Source organism: Mustela putorius, unplaced genomic scaffold (assembly GCF_011764305.1).
Source record: "Mustela putorius furo isolate JIRA1106 unplaced genomic scaffold, ASM1176430v1.1 tig00003942_pilon_pilon_pilon, whole genome shotgun sequence".
NCBI classification, from domain to species: Eukaryota; Metazoa; Chordata; class Mammalia; order Carnivora; family Mustelidae; genus Mustela; species Mustela putorius.
The window spans coordinates 3,769,733-3,791,807 of NW_025422087.1; the positions used below are offsets into that span (position 1 = coordinate 3,769,733).

Sequence of the window (22,075 nt, forward strand, 5' to 3'; positions counted from 1 at the left end):
GCCTATTAGCCACAACTATCCATTTATCTGCTCTTTCCCACATTTTTCATTCAATAAACATTTACTGGTTCTTTGTGTGCCAGATAGATACAATAATATGTAAGGCATAGCCCCTGAGTGCAGAAGCTTGTTGAAAAGAAATAGATGTGGAAATAGATCAATACAACTAGGTGCTAAAGGTTATGGTAGTGTACGGGTCACATCAAGTGCATAAAGGAGAGGACCTTGACTTCTCTACTCCCTGTACTTCTCTGGTACCATTAAATGCTCATCCCTTGAACCTGCTGCTCACTGGTCTTCCTTTCAGAAAGCCCACCACTAAGTCCCCTGGATCATTCAACTAGATTTCCAGTATTGTTTTTTAATTTGCCACAAGTTCCCTTCCCACATCTCAGCCCTAACTAAGAAAGCTAGGTTTCTCATAAACGATGCTACTTTCCTCAAAAGCCTGTCCAGTGGTGTCTCCTCTTTTGCCCAAAGTAGTACAAATCTTAAAATTTCCCTAATTTACAGAGCAAGAAAAATGTCAACACAACTTCTTGCTCCCCACTTTACTGCTTGATCATTTATTACTCAACTACCTCTACTTTGAAATGCATGCATTGGTGGGGTACCTAGGCGGCCCAATCAGTTAAGCATCTGGCTCAGGTCATGATCTCAGGGTCCTGGAATCAGACCCCACACTGGGTTCCGTCTCTCATTCCCCTGCTCAGGCTCTCTCAATAAATAAGTAAACTCTTTTAAAACAATGAAATGCATACATTTGCTTTACCCCACCCTTTCTTCACTTTTGAAGGGATGAAAACTCAACCAATGCCATGGGCATTTTTCAAATCAGCATGCTTTTACATCAGCCTGAGCTGTTGCCTGGCTGTCTTCCTTCACCTGTTCTCACCCTGCATTCTAGATGGGTTTCTTCTGCTATGTTCAACAACATGCATTCAACAAATATTTTTGTCAGAAGAGCTTAAGAGTCAAGTCAAGGAAGACAACAAAAAGTAAAGTAAAATAGAGTACTTGTTGGGCTACAATGCACATGAGCTTGCTTCTTACGTAAAATGTGGATGATAGTAGTACCTACCTCATAGAGTAATCAAAGATTAAGTGAAATGAAGTATGTCAAGAACTAAGAATAGGGCTTGACATATAGCAGATGTTAACAATTACTAATAGTCTATTCTCCATAGAGCCTAAGCAAACATATTAAACCATTCTAATATCCAATCTAATTTAATTCTTTAAACTAGCACACTCAACACTGACTTGTATTAGTTAATGCTATAATAAACCTTTTTAGAAGGATATAAACATGGGTGTGTGTATATGGCTCAAAAGAAGGCAATTTTTCTCCTTGCTTTTCTACTGAAATTACCTTCACATCAGTCACTAAAGATCTATTTTCGGGACTTCATGAGCTTTTTAAAGCTATTTTTTTAAAAGACTTTATTTATTTATTTGACAGAGATCACAAGTAGGCAGAGAGGCAGGCAGAGAAAGAGGAAGGGAAGCAGACTCCCTCCCGAGCAGGGAGAGAGCCTGATTCGGGGCTTGATCCCAGGACCCTGGTATCATGACCTGAGACGAAGGCAGAGGCTTTACCACTTAGCCACCCAGGTGTCCCCTTTTAAAGCTATTTTAAAACTACTTTCTGACCTCTCTTTTGAACTACTTTTCAACCTCTCAACACTCTTTTCCCCTTTGGATTCTTTGGTGGCACTTTGATTTTCCTTCTACCTCTCTGACCATCTCTTTTTTGTCTCCACAGCAGGATCTCTTTCCAATGGTTGCCTCATGAATTCTAGTATTTCTTAAGGTCCATACTACTTTTCACTGCTTCTCAAAGTCTCTGCAATGTGCTATGATACCTTTCTATCCTATCTCTTCTGTGGACTACTGCAATACTCTAAATTGTATCCTGGTTCCTAGTTTCTCCCAATTCCAGTATATTCTTCAGAATTTTTTTTAATGTTAAATGTTTGTGAAAAGACCTCCATTACTGCCTATTTTCTCAAAAAAAAAAAAAAAAAAAGAAAGATAAAAAGAAAAAGAAAGAAAAAGAAAAAAAGAAAAAGCCCCAAACTTCAGCACACTATACAGTCCCTTTATTTTACCCCCACCAATCCCCCCCCAATCTCATTTCATCTTGTTCTCCTACTCACCCAGAACTCCAAACACGTGGAAAACTTCATTGTCCATATTACAACATACCGTTTGGCAAATCTCTGCCTTTCCACATTTCCTCTTCCTCAAAAGCCTGTTTTCCCTGTTCCCAACCACTTCCTGATCCAACTCCCTTTCTCTATTAAGCATTTACCACATTAATTTACCATGTCTATTCCCTAAGGAAAATAAAAGCATCCCAAGTATAGGGAAATGGCTTTTTCTTCTCTTTAGCTCCAGAATCATAAGCTCAACAAAAATTTAATAACTCAATTGTGAATAATCAACATTAAAGTGATTTCTTTTTAAGAGCTGCAGTTTTAAAATTTCTCCTTAGGTGGAACTGAGTGTAAGGAATAAGATGCAAATAAAACATTCAAACTCACATCTCAAGGTAGATATGGAGAGTCAGAAGATAAGGACAACAGTGCAGAATATTTGAAATCTGGACTATCCTGGAACTTCAAGGTTGTAGGACCATGGTTGTAGATACACAGAACATATCTGACCTTAGATATGTTTCCTTAGAAAACCTTCAATGGCTTCTGAAAGCCTCATCCTTAACTGGCACAGAGGACTCCATAATAAACTTGCCTCCATCTACTTACAGCCTCATCTCCCACTACTCTACCTTACTTTCTGAACTTCAGCCTTACATACCTTCCTCCCTACCCTTTTTTTTTTTTTTTTTACCTAAGCAAATGCCCGTGATTTTCTTTCATATATTCTCCTACCTCAAACGAGTTCATTCTATCCTTTCACTATCAGCCCGAGGATTCCTTAAGTCACCTCCATTATACGGTGACAGAGTATGAGTCCATTTTATCACATTATATTTGGAAGGCAACACAGTGTGATATTATGATAATGGATTATGGGTTCTTCGGTATATTTAACCTCTTTTGTCTTGCTTTCCCTGACCATAAAATTGAGACAACAGTGGTACATACCTCATAAGATATTGAAGGGATTAAAGGAGATAGTTCATGTAAAGCACTTAGAATTGTGTTGCTATAAGTAAAAGCCCAATATATGTCTGTAATTATCAACCATACCTCATTCTATGTCACCCTTCCCCCCCACCCCAACCACTTCGCTGCTTCTCTAGCCCAGGAACCACATCAGCCACATTCACTTCTGTATTCTTGGCCTTGGGACAGGATTTTGAACATAGCAGGTCTTTGATATATGATCTGTATAAATAAACTGGCAAAGCCTCGTGTTCTCCGTTTGCCTTACTAGCTCAAAGACTGAAAATTATTCATCCCACCTATGCTTCGTTTACCCTCACGAAAAATGTAGTACCCACTTTAACGAGCTTTTGTATTAAATAACGGGACACATCTACCAAAGCACATTGCCCACCTTCAAATACTGTACCCATGGCAGATGTTTATTAATCAAGCGGAGGTCCTCGTCTTCCCTCCCCTCCGGCACGTCTCGTCCCGACCCCGCCTTCCACCCAGCCCACACCCTTACTGAGCCCTTGGCCCCCGGTCCCTCGGGACTTCAAGCGTGGGAGCCCCGGCCCCGCGCGGCTCCCTCCCGGCGCCCCGCGCCCTCCTTCCTTCCTTGCCCGGACGGACGCACTTCCGGCGGATGGGGGGGGGGACCCCGGAAACGGAAGTGAGCGGCGGGGTCGACTGACGGTAACGGGGCTGAGAGGCTGTTCACAGAGCAAGTGAAGATGGTGAGTGAGACCCTGGGCGACCTGAGTTCCCGGCGGGCTCGGGATCCTGGCCCGGGAGAAATGGGCCGCCCCCTCCTATCTCGTCCCGGGGTGGCGGCGGCGGCGGCGGCGGGAGGATGAGGCCGGCCTCGGGCGCCATGATCTGTCGAGTCACGGGGTTGGGGGTTTCGCGGCTGTCGCCCGGGCTGGGCTCCGGCACCAGTCCCGCGAGCAGCGCTTCGGCTTCATTTCCTTCACTTGTTTCTCTCGATGTGCGCCGTCTCAACCTGGAGACCCCCAGCACGCCCCGGCCCTCTCCCCATAGTTGGCGACGAGCTGGCAAGGACAAATCCGAAAGTGCAGCGTTGTTCTGTGGTGTGTGCTGCGGCGCCGCCGACTGACTACCCTCCCCCTGAGGGGCAAACCTTGGGGGCCCAAAGCCCTCGAATTCCTCACTCACCCCAGGCCGCGGAACGGCTTTGCTAACAAACCCAGCTATAAAGTCTCCTTTTTATCTCTCACCTTTACAGACATTTTGGGGAACCTGTAGTATGCCAGAAGTTGGAGGGGGAAAAAATCGAGACGTTGGTTACTCCCCGTTTGTCAGTATTGTTAGTGCATCCTCCCCACTACCATCCACTTTCTGTCTTTCTAACTTTAAAATTGGGATGCTTGGGAAAGACTCCTAAAGGGCTGCGGCCTCTGACTCTGATACGAGGCCATCTAACTCTAGAAAGTTTCTGTTGGAAATACTGCTGATCATTGTGAAGAGGTCTTCTAAACACTCTGAGGTCTAGTGGTACTTAACTTCTCATAGATTTGTTTTTCTCTGCTGCTTTAATAGAAACATCAGGTACCAATCCTGATATTTGGCAGAAGGAAATTGGGTGAAATCATGACAGTAAAGCCCAGAAATCCGAATTTTTCTTTTCTTTGTGTGTAGAAGAAACTTTTCTTCTCTTGCTTTATAATAAAGCAGTCTGAGAGCAGGAGAATGTTTATGTGTGGAAGTACCAGGAGATGCATTTGGAAAGGCACAGTCCTATAACTCTAGATGAGGAAAGAGTTCAGGCACCAGGAGGGATGAGTAAAAGGGGCCAGAGAGATTGTATGCCTTGATCATAGTCACATAATAGGTTAGAGACAGTTGCACTAGGTTCAAGATTCTTTTCCTGATCAACTTTGACTTCTTTGGAGGGAGGCCTGTTTTGTAGGTTCTTGAGTTCCAGGCTAAGGATGTTGGACTTATTTTTCAAAGAAGACATTGGCAAATCAGTGAAAGGTTTTGTAACAGCTTGGTGGTAGATATTGTACGTTTTAGGAAAACCTTGATTTGCGGAAGTGGAAATGGAAAAGTCTGGACACAGCAAGACCCAGTCAGGTGCTGTTAAAGTTACCCAGGTGTGAGATCCTGAAGTAGAATGGTAGATTGAAGAAACTCTGAACAGGCTAAAGTACCTGACAATATAAAATACACACAGATAAATTAAGAAATCAATTTAAAATGCTGTTTTCTCAGAGTGGTTTCTCCTAGAATAGTGGAAGGGGATACCAAACTACCTGTAGCCGTTTTACATTTTTCTGCAGAATTACAGCAGTATTGTACTTGACCAACAAGTGATTAGAAGTCAGCTTTTGTGTTTTACCTGTTGTAATGTTTATTGCATTTATTTGCTTGTTTAATTTATCTTCATTAGACTAAACCCTGGAAGGTAGGTGTATATCTTCAGCATCTACCGGAGTACCTGCCACATAGTAGATGTTTAATAAATATTTGGTGATCAAATTTTTATGGTATAGATGTGTAGGGTGATGATAAACCAATACCAGATATACTGGGAGTCTTTGTTCTTGTTTGGTTTTGTTTATAATGTACTGATTAGATTGATTTTTCATAGGGAGTACCCTGTTCTAAAGACCAAATACTTTCTGAATGTCTCTCTTTTTTTCCCTTGGCTTCTGTGACCACCTTCTTCTAGCTAGCCTGTTCTTAATCCAACTCTCTTGTTCTTCATTAAGGAATTGTATTTCCCAGGAGTCTGTCCTGGACTATTCTCATTCTGTGCTAATCATTCCAACCTAAGCAAGGGATCTTTCCAATGAGAGTAAATCTGATCCTGTCATAACCCTCAGAGGCTCTCTCTCAATTTCAGAATAAAACCTGAATTTCTTTGATTGTTTAAGCCTTTTTGTTTTTTTCATTTTGCCAGCTTTGGTTTACTTGATATGTAGTTAGCTGGTCATGTTAAACTGCTTATAGCTTGTTTATTTATATTTTTGTACCTTTACCCATATTCTTTTTTCCTGGAATGCCTTTCAGTATGACAGTATTCAGAGATCAATCAGGAATCCTTCCTACCCCCAAATTTGATATTATTTAATGTGCCATGTATAATCATTCTACCATAATGTAAAGGCTCATCATAATTGTCGGACTGTGGGCCCTTTGAGGGCAGAGACTTTATTTTTTTGGTCTAGTGCATATACAGTGTTTTTTATGTAGATGTTAAGTGTGAGTTTTAAAACATTTTTTGTATTTAATAGTGTTTTTATTTGTGTTGTAGAATGCCAGAGGACTTGGATCTCAGTTAAAGGACAGTATTCCGGTTACTGAACTTTCAGCAAGTGGACCTTTTGAAAGTCATGATCTTCTTCGAAAAGGGTATATGGGGGAATTGTGACTTTGACTTTGTTACAATAAAATGTTTCTGTGAATTCTTTTTCACAGTATTCTTTAACTATTTTGATAGACCATAAATATATATTTAATTTGGGACATAGCAAATAGTATACCTTAGACGTGGGGAGGGTGGGAGTGGATGTTTTTTGTAATAGAGGAAGTCTTAACAGTCGTAGGATTGGATAAGGCATCCTTCAAGGAGCTGTTACCCAGTGGCATGACTTGGTACTGTTCTTTTTGCTACTGCTAACTTGGAGAGCCGTTTGTGTCCTTATTAACTACTGGAGTAATTCTCTGGGAGAAACTAGAACACAGCAGTTAAGAGCCTACTCAGGAGTAGGATGCCTGGGTTTTGATTCTGGCTCTGCTCTTTACTAGATGTGTGACTTCAGGCAGGTAACTTAATTGCTCTATGTCTTAATATCTATATCTGTAAAATAGGGCTGTTAATAGTAATAAATTTCATTTTGAGAAATAAAAGAATTCATACATGAAAAATATTTAGAACAGTACCTGACATTAGTTAGCCCTCAGTAAGTGTTAGTTGCTGTTACTTTACTTTTCTAGCTTCAGCACACAGTTGTACCCCTTCCTTTGATTTCCTCCATGTTTCTATATGTTTAGGTCTCAATTTCTGGTACTTATTGACAGGTTGCCTACCCCTGTAAACATCTGTTGTGAATTTTTGAATTTTATCTGTAACTTTAAGGTATTTTGGTCTTACTATAATAAAATGTCATTCTAATGGTGGTGTCTGGGGACAGACCTAATGCTTCATTATTGTCTTTCCATTTTCTAGTGAAAGATGCAGTTTATAGTCTTTGGAATTGGAGATATAATTTGATTTATGGTATGGTATAATCAAATTCATAAAACTAGCCAGTAACCAGGTTCTGATGATTTCTTATATATTTACTTTTTTCCGCCTAAAAGGCTTCTTTTTCTTCCCGGTTAGACTTTAAGATTGCTGTGAACACAGCCATTTTCAAATTCTGCTTCTAGGATAATGTTCTGTACAAAGACAATATGCAGTGAATGATTGTTGCAGGTTCTTTTCAGCTCTCAAATCCCATTTTGGCAATAAGCATAGTCCTCTTTATGTATCTAGAGTGTTAAAGACCAGTGGCCTGTTTCTAATAATGTATGACCTTATATAGTAGGTATTTATTAAATGTCAAATATACTGTTCAGCATGTATTTATTAAAAATACATTAAATATTGAATATGCATAGACCTGAACAGAAGAGGTGTAGTTGTTTTTAAGATTAATTTATTTATTCGAGGGTGGGGCATGTGTGTGGGGGGAGGGACAAAGGATGGGAGCAAATCCTCAAGTAGACTCCTCACTGAGTGCGGAGCCTGATGCGGGGCACAATCCCACGACCCTGAGATCATGACCTGAGCTAAAACCAAGAGTTGGACACTCAACTGACTGAGCCATCCAGGTGCCACTGGATTTTTTTTATATAATATAGGAAGCATGTCATCAAATAATAGTAATTTTAAACATAGTTTGTTAAATTTCTTCCAGATGTAGGGCATCATTTAACACTGTTTTTCGAAGGGTTCACCTTACTGAATTGACCACTAGTATCTATAATTGCTGCTTTTTTCAAAGATTTTATTTATTTGTCAGAGAGAGAGCACAAGCAGAGGGAGATGCAGGCTCCCTGCTGAGCAAGGATCCTGTTTCTGGACTTGATCCCAGTACTCTGGGATCCTGACTTGAGCTGAAGGCAGACGCTTCATCAGCTGAGCCACTCATGCGTCCCTAATTGATATGTTTTAAAACATTTATCATATATAGTAAATTTGACCTTTTTAAAAGTGTTATATAATTCATTATGTTATAATTCACAGTATTATGAATTTTAATAAATATATCAATCCCTGCAACCATTACTATAATCAAGATACAGAAGTGTCATTGTTCCTAAAAACTCCCTTTTGCCATTCCTTTATACCTGTTGATATACCAGTTATACCTGTTGATAGATGCAGTTGAGTGATTTATAATCTCGCTTTTAAATATTTTTTTTCAGCCTACCTTGTGTGAAAAATGAACTTTTGCCCAGTCATCCTCTTGAATTATCAGAAAAAAATGTAAGTATGTTATCCATGTTTCTATTTTTATCCTCTAGTAGAAGAATATACTTTTAGTAATACATAGTTTCATTTATTAAGATAATTTTAATGTTGAGCATTTGACCATGAAGAATATGAGGACTTACTTTCAATATCCTTGTAGAGCAGGCTTTGAATTATCATTAAACTGCTTCACTAAAGCTTTTTTTCTACATTCTTCTTTAGTCTTTTTTATGGACTATTTTAACTAGGCCCTACTCCCAACATGGGGCTTAAACTCAAGACCTTGAGATTTAGAGTCCCATGCTCTACCAACTGAGCCAGTCAATATGCCCCTGTATGGACATTTCTCAAGACCAATCCCCCTTTCCATTCCTCTCATATTTCCTCATTTGATGACCCTGTTTTCCTTTATAATTTTCCTCTGCCATTTTTGCTATTGACTGCCAGTCCAATCTCTAGCCTTGACCTCTTTCTCAAGCCCTGCATCTCCAAGTTACTGAGGGTCGTATTCTCTTGCTAGGCACAGTAGGTACACAGATGAGTGTGACATAATCCCCATCCTTGAGGGGCTGAAAATTTAATGGGAGGACAAGCAGTGGCTAGGGGCTTCATAAAATGGTATAGAGGACCAAGATGGAGCAGCCACCTGTGCAGAGGGCTGCTGGGAGTCTTTGTAGAGGAGTAGACATTTGAATAGCTGTGGACCAGTATTAACCAGGTTAATAGATAGGGAAGGGTCACCCCTGAAGAGGATATATCCTGTATACATGTTCTAAAGACAGAGACTTTATAAATACACGTTCAGAGCAGGAAGAAAGAGGTATCTTACTACTCAGGAAGATGGGGCTCAAATCAAGGGAGATTACATTCTCACTTTCTCAAGTATTAGCCTGGCCATTAGATTTGGAATATTGATTCAGTTCTGAGCAATACATTTTAAGAGAGACATTGACAAATCAGAGTGACACTGGCCCAAATGATGATGAAGAATTTAAAAATTACATAGATCATTTGAGACTCAGTTTACATCAGCTGCTTCTGTGTAGTCTCCTTAATCACTTAATCAGCTAATGGCAGCCTCTTGAAATTCTGTGCCACTTATTAACTATTATAAGTCCTTTGGCATGGGTTGTGTAATTGAGCTATGTAAGTTTAGATTCTTGACACCATACTGAGCAGCTAAGTGAACTTGGGCAAATTCCTTAATCTCTGTTTAAGTCTTCATTTCCTCATCTGTAAAATGGAGTTAGTAATAGCCCATGCCTTGCATATGCTGGCTTACAGTAGCTCTCCATGATCGGGAGCTGTAGTAGTGATGGTGATGGAAGATGACCATCCTTATTTATACCAGTGGTTCTCAGCTAGGGATGATTTTACCTCCTCTAGGGAACATTTAGAATGTCTGACTGTCACAAGTAGTATTGGGAGAGAAGGGTCTTTGGTCCTGGCATCAATCGGGTGGAGGCCAGGGACACTGCTAAACATCCTGCAATGTAAAGGACAGTCCCCATCCACCACAACAAATAATTGTGTAGCCCACCCTGTCAGCAGTGCCAAGGGTTGAGAAGCCCGGATCTATATGTAATGTCTTCCCAATTCGATTATATAACCTCCTCCATGGCAGACTGTTTTGTGGTTTATGGGTCAAGTTGATTCATTTTGCCTAAAGTACATTAGATTACAATCAGTTTTTTTTTTTTTTAAAGATTTTATTTATTTATTTGACAGAGAGAAACCACAAGTAGATGGAGAGGCAGGCAGAGAGAGAGAGAGGGAGGCAGGCTCCTCGCTGAGCAGAGAGCCCGACGTGGGACTCGATCTCAGGACCCCAAGATCATGACCTGAGCCGAAGGCAGAGGCTTAACCCACTGAACCACCCAGGCGCCCCTACAATCAGTTTTTTAAATCCTCATTTTGCCTGTGGTTGCTAATAATTAAATACATGTTGATTGATAATTATAGTTTGACATCATATTTAAAGATGGACATATTCATCAAAGTTTATAAAATAGAATTTTTTACATAAAACTGTATTTACTTAGGAGGATAGCTCAGTATTTAACAGAAATCCTTCAGTGAGAATTTCAGATTATATACCCATAATAAGGGTTAAAATTTTATACTCTAGCTAAAGTAATTAAAAACCATGTCACTGGGTACCTTATCTTAGACTTAATGTATATGGCCTCTGGTCATGTCTTAAGTGGGCACTAATCTCTCAGTAGGTTTTTGATCAAAATTATTCCCCATGCCCATGACCTAAAAATCTTATCAAGAGAATGTAGTATAATGGAAATTGATCAGAGGTCACTTTATCTTATTGTAAGTACTTTAACTTGGACAAACCTTTGTAGTAGTCTGCAAATCATATCCACTACCCATTTTGGGAAACTAAATTAGGATTATGGGTCAAGTTGATTCATTTTGCCTAAAGTACATTAGATTACAATCAGTTTTTTAGAAGTAATATTAGTGTTTAGTAGAAGTATGATTCTAGGGAAAAAAATTGCTTATTAGCACCCAATACAAACTGGACAAACTCTAGAGTTTTGGGTTTCCCTGCCACCTGGGAATCTATTACCCCAAGTGGAGTTTAAACATTGTACTTAATTAACAGGGTGGTATCATGGGTTAGACTATTTCCTTTGTGAAATCTTTTGAATTACATACTTGCATACTTAGAAATTCACTGTTTTTGTCACTTGTGTGTAACTGTTTCTCATTTATACCTTTCCTTTGTTTTACAGTTTTGTGGTAATTCTAATAAAAAACACTGAAATATTTTGTAAATATGTTTTTTTCAATGTGAAAAACATTCCTTACAGAACATTTATCACTTCTCTAAATCCAAATTTTAAGTGATAATTTTACATTGGTGAAGTACACGTGCACGCTGGATAAAACAGACATTTATGTTCTAAAATTTATTGACAAAATTAATAAAAGAACTTAGTTTTAATTTCAGTTATGGATATTAAAATTCTTAAAGTGTTGTGCTACATACGTATTTGTGCTGTTTGGAAAGCAGAATGTTGCGTGTAACATTTGAAATTACATTGTTTGCCTTCGTAGTTTCAGCTCAACCAAGATAAAATGAATTTTTCTACACTAAGAAACATCCAGGGTCTGTTTGCTCCACTAAAATTGCAAATGGAATTCAAGGCAGTGCAGCAGGTGAGTTGATGGATATCACTTATGACATGTGTGTTGCTGTGGATTGGAAGGATTCTTCTCTAGGACTTGCCCCATAACCCTTACCTTCTCTGCAATCCATTCTACTTTGCTCCTTTTCAGGATATGACCTCGATTTCTACTTTATAGAGAATAAAGAAGACATTATGTGGAAAACTTCAGATTATGAGCTCTGTGCCAAAACTTCTCTGCATCTACTTTCATGGTTTTCTCTTTTTGGGAGGGCTACATTGAATTTGAAATACCTCTAGGAATATGCATGTGGTTGTACGTTTATATGTAGGCAGTTTGTATGTAGCCGAGTGCACCTGTTGCTCAGGAATAAGATCTTCAAAAATGTCCTTCCAAGCGTGTAAGACCTGCCTTGACCTGTGCTTTGGATTCCGTCATCTCACACTAGGTCAGGGAACTCCCTTTTCATGGATCCTCCTATAGCTGATAGCTTTATCCTCTTTCTCTACTTTGCTCAGACTCATCAGCAGTGTTTACATTCATTCTAATCTTTTTTGTCTCTTAAAACAAAATTTCTGTCAGTCCCTTTATAGCACCTTTTCTCTCACTAAGTGTGCTTTTGCAGGTTGAGCGCCTTAAAGTTGCCTCCATTTGTACACTCCTTTACCTACTATTTCACTCAACCCACTGGTTTCTGGCTCCCATCAAAGCAGTGAAGCTGCTCCTAAACAATGTGGATATCTGTATGCCCTTTTGTTTGATCTCCCTGTGGTATGTTACACCAGTGACTCCTTCCCTTGGCTTTTAGGACACCACACTTTGCTGATATTGTCTTTATCTCTGAAACCTTGTTCTCTGGTGTTGCCACATAGATTCCTTTTGCTTTTTTCTGTACCCTGAAATTCTGTTCTTTTAGTTCCCATCTCTAGTCCTATTTTCATCCTGTTATTTCCTGTCTATACCTATAACTTCAAGTATCATTTATATGTTGATGACCCCCAAGTTTTTATTTTTATTTTTATTATTTTTTTAAAGATTTTATTTATTTATGTGACAGACAGAGATCACAAGTAGGCAGAGAGGCAGGCAGACAGAGAGGAAAGAAAGCAGGCTCCCTGCTGAGCAGAGAGCCCCATGTGGGGCTCGATCCCAGGACCCTGAGATCATGACCTGAGCCGAAGACAGTGGCTTTAACCCTCTGAGCCACCCAGGCGCCCCGATGACCCCCAAGTTTTAATTCTCATGAGCTGTAAACATGTCTAAGTACAGAACAACTCCCTATTTCTCACATACTCACATGTGTCATGTATGAATAGGTCGCTTCCTAAGGCAGAGATTGGAGCATGAGCTGTGGTTATCTCACCCTGCACTACATCCCTACCCTCCACCCATACCTCCCACCATCTAGTCAATTACATATTCTCACCACTGCTACTACATTGGTTTTGATTGCCTACTGTGTTTTGTCTGAATCACTGCTGTCCTCCCACCATTGTACATGCTCTAGTCACAATAATCTTTTTAAAATACAGATTTGACCATGTCACTCCCCTCACTTTGCCCTTAAATTAAAACTCAGCTCCTTAACATGGCTTTGTCCATGAACTGGCCTCTCCTTGTTCTCCACCATACTTCATAGCCTCCTAAAACTACTTGCATGTCCTGATTCAGTTTTTCTCTCACCTTTTGGCTTTTATAAATGTTCTTCCTACTACTGTGTCTTTTTCAGTAAATTCTACTAGTGCCATCAACTATGTTAGCTAAGTCATTGAAGAAGCTATTTCAAGACTTTTTTCCAATGATCAAGTTCTAAAAGAGCGTGTCTGGCTCTAAGTCAGAATAATCTAGATGTGAATCTTGGCTCCACCATCTACTACTCTTAAGAACTTAAATAAGTTAGAGACCTTTCTGAGCCTCAGATCATTTGTTTGTTTGTTGTTTTTTGTTTGTTTGTTTGTTTTAAGATTTTATTTATTTGGCAGAGATCATAAGTAGGCAGAGAGACAGGCAGAGAGAGAGAGGAGGAATTAGGCTCCCTGGCTGAGCAGAGAGCCTGATTTGGGGCTTGATCCCAGGACCCTGAGATCATGACCTGAGCCGAAGGCAGAGGCTTAAACCCACTGAGCCACCCAGGTGCCCCCATTTGTTTGTTTTTAATGTGAGATGGAGTTAACCATAACAACAGTGTGTGTTATTAGGGTTCTTCTGAAGATTGAAATAACACAAACATGGCACAGATTCGCTAGCTTCGCTTTGATTTTCCTGCTGTTCACATTCCAGCTACATATGGCTTATATATCAGCCCTAACATTTTAATCCCATTTAATTCAGAAATCTTTGCCCAAAATTCTGCTCCCTCCCTTTTCCCTCTTATCCCTGTACTACTGCAGTTCTTGCTTATGGGGATGTATAATAGTTGTCTGCTCATCCCTGCTTTTGGTCCTTTCTCAGGGCTATATCTGATCAAACTGTACCTGCCAGGCCCTTACTCTTTGGATTAACTTAAAAGCTCCATTTTTGTTTCTTCCTCTGTCATCCCTACTTTCCTTTTAAAGAAAGAAAGAAAGATATATATATATTTATTTATAAGTAAATATAAATAAAAACATATGTATATTTTAAGTAATAGGTATATTTTTCTAATTTTGACAACCTGGAGAATTTTTTTCATCCCAAACACTATAGGCCATTAGTAATTAAAAATATATTTAGTCTGGATATATCTTCTTGGGGGAAATTATCTTAACAGCACCCTTAGATTTCAGAGTTATGATTATTTTAAAATACTAGTATCCGGTAGTATGGACCACCTATTACTCTTGGCATTCTTTTGTCAATATCCAAAGTAATCTGCATTGTTTCTGATTATGACTGCTAGACAACTAACAACACACAAACTGAAAATTTGGTTTGGCTATATAAAAGTTGATTGAATACCAAGTATATGCCAGTGACTATACTATAAACATCCTTTACACCATATCATCTGGCATGTTTGAGAGGAAGATGGTATTACCCTGTTTCACAGGTGAGGAAGCTGACGGTGAGACAGATCAGGTAACTAGTATTGTAAGTAGTAGAACAGTTTGATTCCAGGTCTCTGACTCTGCAGCCCGTGCTTGCTTCACTGTGTACTTACATTTCAGTCTGCTCTCTTTATATTTAACTCTTGAGAAAGGTAAATAACGCTAGTTCAGGATGGTATTGTGTTTTTTAAAGGCCCCACAGGTGTCTTTGGTCTTCCTTTCTGGTTAGCCAAACTGTTTTAAGGATCCTAACTTACATTTTTTATAATGAGCAATACAAAACAACATACAAAGTGAAGTGATCAGTTTACTAAGTAGAATAATGCTCTTACCGAGTTGGAATTTCTTCAGGAGTTTGATTATCCCACTTTTATTATGAAATAGATATGATGTTAGATCTGGGGTTTTGCATTTCATCACGTGTATACTGTGGTTTTCTTGGGACAGAAGCCAAGTCCCAAAATATATGCAAAGTCGATGGGATTATTAAGTGTTAATAAACTAATTTTCAGTGTCTTTATATATTTGGAATAAAGTTTTAAGGAATTTTAAAAAATTGATTTGGGTCTAAAATATGAATTGGTGTTTTTGCCACTGGTTATGTTGGTGTTTTATTTGTAGCTTTGTGAATTTTACACGTAAAGAATGAGGAGGATGAAATTAGATTATATATTGTTTTCTTTCTCCCCTTGGTTTTCTCTTATTTTGCCCTTTCATATTTTTTGTGAAGGTTCAGCGTCTTCCATTTCTTCCAAGCTCAAACCTTTCACTGGATATTTTGAGAGGTAATGATGAGACTATTGGATTTGAAGATATTCTTAATGGTAAGTGTCATTCAGCACCTTTTATGGAGTCCTAATAACGTACAAGGCAATGGAAACAAACAAAACCTGTAGCATCCTCATCCTTATGGAACTTATAGCTCATTGGATTGATTCGCTTATGTTTATTCATTGCTGTAAGACAATATTTAATGGTAATAACTGTTCTTTAACTGGTTTTAAAGGAGAAATTTATGGAGTTTCAAGGTTGTAGTCATTACAGTCAGTTGATGATAGTCCTTCATTTCATGTCCTGCAATTATAGTCTGATGTGTAAATCTAATTTAGTATTACAAGGATAGCTTAAACAATGATTTTTGTTTCAGTATTCAAAATATTTATGGGATATGATGAGTTTTTAAAATGACTAGAAAAAGTCAGAAACGTTTTCTTTAAAAAATAACTCCCCTCAGAGAGTTTTTGTGCTTCTGTAGCTGGTGAACAGGAAAGAAGAATCTGTCTTTTTTTTTTTTTTAAATTTTTTTTTTAAAAAAGATTTTATTTATTTATATGACACAGAGAGAGAGATCACAAGTAGGCAGAGAGGCAGGCAGAGAGAGAGGGGGAAGCAGACTCCCCGCAGAGCAGATAGCCCGATGCGGGGCTCGATCCTAGGACCCTGAGACCATGACCTGAGCCGAAGACAGAGGCTTAACCCCCTGAGCCACCCAGGCACCCAGAATCTGTCATTTTTAACAAAATTCCTTGAATAATTTTATTATATATGAGAGGGGCGCCTGGGTGGCTCTGTGGGTTAAAGCCTCTGCTTTCGGCTCAGGTCATGATCCCAGGGTTTTGGGATGGAGCCCCACGTTGGGCTCTCTGCTCAGCTCTCTGCTCTCTTCCTTCTCTCTCTGCCTGCCTCTCTTCCTGCTTGTGATCTCTGTCTGTTAAAAAAAAAAAAACAAAAACCTTATTATGTATGAGATAAATACTTTTTAAGTACGAACAATCCAAACAGCATCCTCTGTTTTTTCTGGTTCTGGGGAAGATAAACAAATATAACTCTGTTAAGTATTGCATCTGTTCATTATGCCCCAGCAGTTCAGGAGAAACAGAAAAACCCAACAGGATTAAATTATAGTAGCTTTGCTTGGCTGCTGGTGTCCGGTAAGGAAATGCTTAGATACGGCAGAAGTCTGGGAAGCCTCCTCTTTGAAAATCGTTCCTGAGGGAGCTTTTTGAATGCAGGGAAATCTGGATTTCCTAAACTTTTTACATTGAACTCACACTTCATTTTAAATTACCAAGGTGATAGTTCTTGTCACTATATTTTTGTCTTTAAATTAGTTACAAAAATACATTCATTTAAAAATCAACTCGTGCAATTTTGTATAAAGAAAGCGAGAGGTGCTTGTTAAGTATTTACTCAGTCAAGCATTTATTATGTGTCAGGCACTGGACTAAGCTCTAAATATACAATCGTGACAAGACAAACTGTGCTTTCTACGTGGGGAGGTAAACACTAAACAGATAAATGCAAACATATAATTACGAATTTTGATAAATTCTAGGAATAAAAAGGGATAATGGTATAGTTTATTGTTGGATGGGAGAGACAGGCACTTCTGTGAATATGACAGATAACTTGATTTCCTAAAAATGTGTGAATTAGTTAATCAGAAAGTAAAGGGAAGACTATTTTAGGCAGAAGAAGCAATCCATATGTTAAAGGTCTGTAACCTGAGAGAACAGCTGAAGAACTCTGAAGGGTTTTTTTTTTTTTTTTTTAAAGATTTTATTTATTTATTTGACAGAAAGAGATCACAGCAGGCAGAGAGGCAGGCAGAGAGAGGGGAAGGGAAGGAAGCAGGCCCCTGCTGAACAGAGAGCTCAATGCGGGACTCGATCCCAGGACCCTGAGATCATGACCTGAGCCGAAGGCAGCGGCTTATCCCACTGAGCCACCCAGGCACCCGAACTCTGAAGGGTTTTAAGATGTTTTCTTATCTATAAGCTAACTGGTTAGCTTGCCTTGGTTTCATAGATCCTGGCAGAAGACAAGACTCCTAGAGTCAAAGGACAGTTTATTCCTCACAGCAGCAGCAGTAGCTGGGGTATCAGCTTTCCTGTTGGTTCCCTCAGCTCCAGCTCCCAAAGAGTAGCAAGAAGAGGGTCAGGTGATACCACATATATGGTGTATTTTATTACAGGTAGAGGAGCCCCCAGATCAGGACATCTGAATCTTTTATAATAGGCATTAAGTCTTTCTGTTCTGTGCTCCAGAAAAGTCATGATCTTTGTCTTCTGAGGGTGTTCACTTTAGAAGCAACTTTGGAGAGAGAGTCTAGAACAAAGGCAGGCAGTGTATCTAAGAGAATTTTGAGAGACCCATAGAGAATTGTCTCCCAACACACACAAGAGTGTGTTAAGAAGGCCCATATGGCTGCAGGGTTTTGAGGTAAGTGTTGGAAGTGATAGGGTTTTGCTTACTCATCAGGGAAGTACTTGACCAAGAAAAATCTGCACATTTTATAAGGAGGAGAAGGGACAATAGTAAAATCAAAACTAGACGTTTAATGCTGGAAGGGGTCTTCTGTTTACTTGAGTTCCCTCACTTTAAGGTGGTTAAACAGACTGATGGAGAGGCTCAGTCCTCCCTGTCAGTCTCTCACAGCAAGGTAGTAGCAGAGCAGGTGCTGGAACCACAGGCCATTACCTTGCTCATGTGGTATGTTGTTTTCTGGTGAAAGTGATTTATTTAATAAGTATGCACGTCATTAAAGTCAGAGCTTAAAGTAGAGTTTAAAAGAAAGTTGTCGTAAAAATTAATGTATTGTTTAACACTTTAAAACATTACATCTGAAACTCGGGTCTTCCGTGATTCCCCCCACACCCATTTCTCTTTCCTATTCTTCAGTTACTTGCTGTTTTCATTTAGTATATTTCCTTCCAGACTTTTTTCTGTGTGTTTTTATACTAATATATATAGTCAGAAATATTCGGCATTGCTAAGTGGTTTTTTTTTTTTTTTTTAACACGACTGGTGTACTGTGTATATCTTAAAGTATGTATGATACATCAGTGCATTTATTGCTGGACGCTTTTTTCACTTTTATTTTTTTAAATTTAATTTTTGAAAGAGGTGTGTGTGAGTGGGGTTGGGGGAGGGAGAGGGAAAGAATCTTAAGCAGGCTCTGTGCGGAGACTGACTCAGGGCTCAGACTCATGACCCTGAGGTCATGACCTGAACTGGATCAAGAATTGGACGCTCAACCAACTGAGCCACTCAGGTGCCCGTCTGTTTTCACTTAACACAAAACAGTGCTATAAGCAAACATCTTTGCCTATTCTTTGTACTCATGGTAGAGACATTTTTTTAAAATAAGTTTAGATGTTGAATGCCTTTTATATAGCAGTTACTCTGCTATTAATGAGGATAGCAGCGGTAGTTGTTGCTGAGGCTACTTTGATGTGTGATGAGTGTAGAGAGTGAGTGTATAGATTGCTGAACTGGTGTGACATAAGAATCTAGTCTCTGAGGAGATCAGTGAGGAATCATCCAGACCTGTAATTTTTAATATGGATGGTTATTTATTTTTACAAACTAATTTTATAGTTCATTGGGTTTTTATCCGAATAGGGGGCAGAAACAGGAAAAGGCTTTGTTTGTTTTTTGGAAGCTTACTGTTGCCATTAATTTTAAAAGCTCCCTTATGTGTACTGTTCAGTTAGAATAAGACTTTTTCTGATTGCTCTCTAAAAACAGGATAGTCGGGCGCCTGGGTGGCTCAGTGGGTTAAGCCGCTGCCTTCGGCTCAGGTCATGATCTCAGGGTCCTGGGATCGAGTCCCGCATCGGGCTCTCTGCTCAGCAGGGAGCCTGCTTCCTTCTCTCTCTCTCTGCCTGCCTCTCAGTGTACTTGTAATTTCTCTCTGTCAAATAAATAAATAAAATCTTTAAAAAAAAAAAATAAAAAATAAAAGCAGGATAGTGAAGATTTTAAAGATTTTCTTGGTCTTGAATTCTGATTTATGTTTGTGTATGTGTATATAATATGTAACAGAGCACAAAACAATAGAAATAAAATGTTTTTGCAAACTAGATTAAGAGACTTGCTCAATCTTTTAATTACAGATTGTTTCCTAGAGTCATCTGGGAAGCCACTGGAAGGCTTGAATTTTGAAAAAGGAGAATTTTTTCAATCTGGCTTTTTTTTTTTAACAACTGTATTGAGATATAATTGACGTATAATAGAATGTACTCATTTTAAGTGTACGGTTCTGTGAATATTAGCAAATGTGTACTGCTGTGTAAGTGTTCCCCCAGTAAAGATATAAAATGCTTATCACCCCAGAAAGTTTCCTTGGTCCCTTTGCAGTCACTTCCCTACCTTTGACCCCACTAGGCAGCCACTAGTCTCTTTTCTGTCAGTTTTGCCTGTTCTAGATTTTCATGTGGGTAGTATCATTGAATTTATCTTTTTTTTGAGAATCTTTAATATGTTTGTTTTTGTTTGTTTTCAGACCCGTCACAAAGTGAACTAATGGGAGAACCACACTTGATGGTGGAATATAAACTCGGTTTATTGTAATGTGTTGTGCTGTTCATGAAAATAGAGGGGCTGCATGTTGTTTATAGTCATCTTTTTACTATAACTTGATGTACACAACATTAAAAGTACTGACACGTGAATTTTTGTCTAAATATTATCTGTGATCATTTGAAATTATTTGGTCTTTGGTTTATGGCCATGTGACAATGGAAAGCACTAAAGGGAGATGATTTTAAAACTCCCAATTACAGAAAACAACAGCCTTCTGTGTCTTTAAAAAATTGTTGGAAAAGAGTATTTTAAAACTGTCTACAGGTTCCAATGCAGCTTGTTTTCTGGGTGTTCCATAAATTTAATTTTGAAGAACCATTATCAGCATTTGAGTCTGCAACCTTCATAGTAGCATCTTTCAGAATAAACATCTGTAATTGATTTCAGTGGCAACACTTCAAATTAAGTACAAAGTAAGATATTTATATTTCACCTTGTTTCAGTATAGCCTATTGATACTCATCAGAATAATATTGGATTTATTGTGGCTTTTAAAATTGTAGCTATTCTTTGGTTCTTTCAGGTTGAAAAGTATACTAAGTTCAAAGGTTTTGATTTAGTCTTATCTTTAAAGTGAAAAATTAAAGCAACCAGTGATTAAGCTGTTGTACTGCATAGATTTATATATCACAAGATGGTTAGATTGAAGAAAATTAGAATATTCTTGTACACACAAATTCCATTATTGTTTAAAAATAAATCTTCACTCTGTTTCTCATGAGATATTCTTTATGAACCTGGTATACAAAAATCATGAATTTTAGATTTAATTAGTAAGTGAGTCCTCTTTCACTAATTAAAAAATATCTTTTGATTATCAATTTTTTGGGAACATCTGAATTGGGTAGTTCAGTGATTTGCAGCTGAAGGCCATATTGCCCCTCCCCTTTTGGGGGTTGGTGGGGGACATCTAACAATATGTAGGGATGTTTTTGGTTTTCACAACTTTGAAGAAGGGCTGCTACTCACATTAGTAGAGGCCAGGGATGCTGCAAAATATTCTACAACAGAAAAGACAGAGTTAATGGCCATGTAACAAAAGTACTAAAGGAAGATCATTTTAGAAACTCATAATTTATATTGAAACAGTCTTCTATGTCAAGAAATTTATTACTGAATATTCAGAGTTTGCTCTGTGCAACCAAAAATCATTTGCTTCCAAATGTCAGTAGTGTCAAGGATGACAAACCTTGAGATAAATCATATGACACATTTTTAAAAATTGGTTCTAAGTATTGAGATTAAGGTTTTGTGTTTTTTTTTTTAAAGATTTTATTTATTTATTTGACAGAGATCACAAGCAGGCAGACAGGCAGGCAGAGAGAGGGAGAGGAGGAAGCAGGCTCCCGGCAGAGCAGAGAGCCCGATGCGGGACTCAATCCCAGGACCTGAGCCGAAGGCAGCGGCTTAACCCACTGAGCCACCCAGGCGCCCCTGAGATTAAGTTTAAAACATTTTTGCTACTACAGTATTTGCCAAACCATTTTACACTTGTTATGAGAAACTAAGTAATGAAGGTTCACTAATTGCTTCCAGATCTATTCTTTCAACTAATCAATAAAGTGGGAAATTTCTCCTGTACCATAGTTTTAAGAATACTACGTATCCTTCCTGATAAGTAGAGGGTACTGTGAAATTAATGAGCATGCTTTAAATGGAAAAGCTGGTCCTTTAAACAGAAGTTGGTAATTGTGATTAGTGCTTTCTGAAGGTCTTTTTGCTTTTTCTTTCCTTTTTCTCTTTTATACCTTCTTTGTATTTATACCAGTGACCTTTACCGCTGGATTCATAAAAAATCACCTGGGAGTCTTATGAAAAAATTTTGGTATTGGGTCTGAATCCTGGAAATTCCAACAGGAGTGGTCTGGGGTGGATCCCAGGAAGTGTACTTTTGAAAAGCTTTCCAGGCCTCAGAACCTTTGATTCTTAATGCTTGCTTT

At 38.7% G+C, this 22,075-nt stretch overlaps 1 protein-coding gene across 1 annotated transcript; it reads left to right on the top strand.

The window, feature by feature from the left end:
* The first annotated feature begins 3,742 nt into the window (after positions 1-3,742).
* LOC101685494 (proteasome maturation protein) lies at positions 3,743-20,224 on the top strand. The gene is made up of 6 exons (XM_004774823.3): positions 3,743-3,850; positions 6,394-6,491; positions 8,553-8,613; positions 11,671-11,772; positions 15,499-15,592; positions 20,056-20,224. The coding sequence occupies exons 1-6, from the start codon at positions 3,848-3,850 to the stop codon at positions 20,121-20,123; spliced, it is 426 nt and encodes a 141-aa protein (XP_004774880.1). The 5' UTR covers positions 3,743-3,847; the 3' UTR covers positions 20,124-20,224.
* Positions 20,225-22,075: the final 1,851 nt, after the last annotated feature.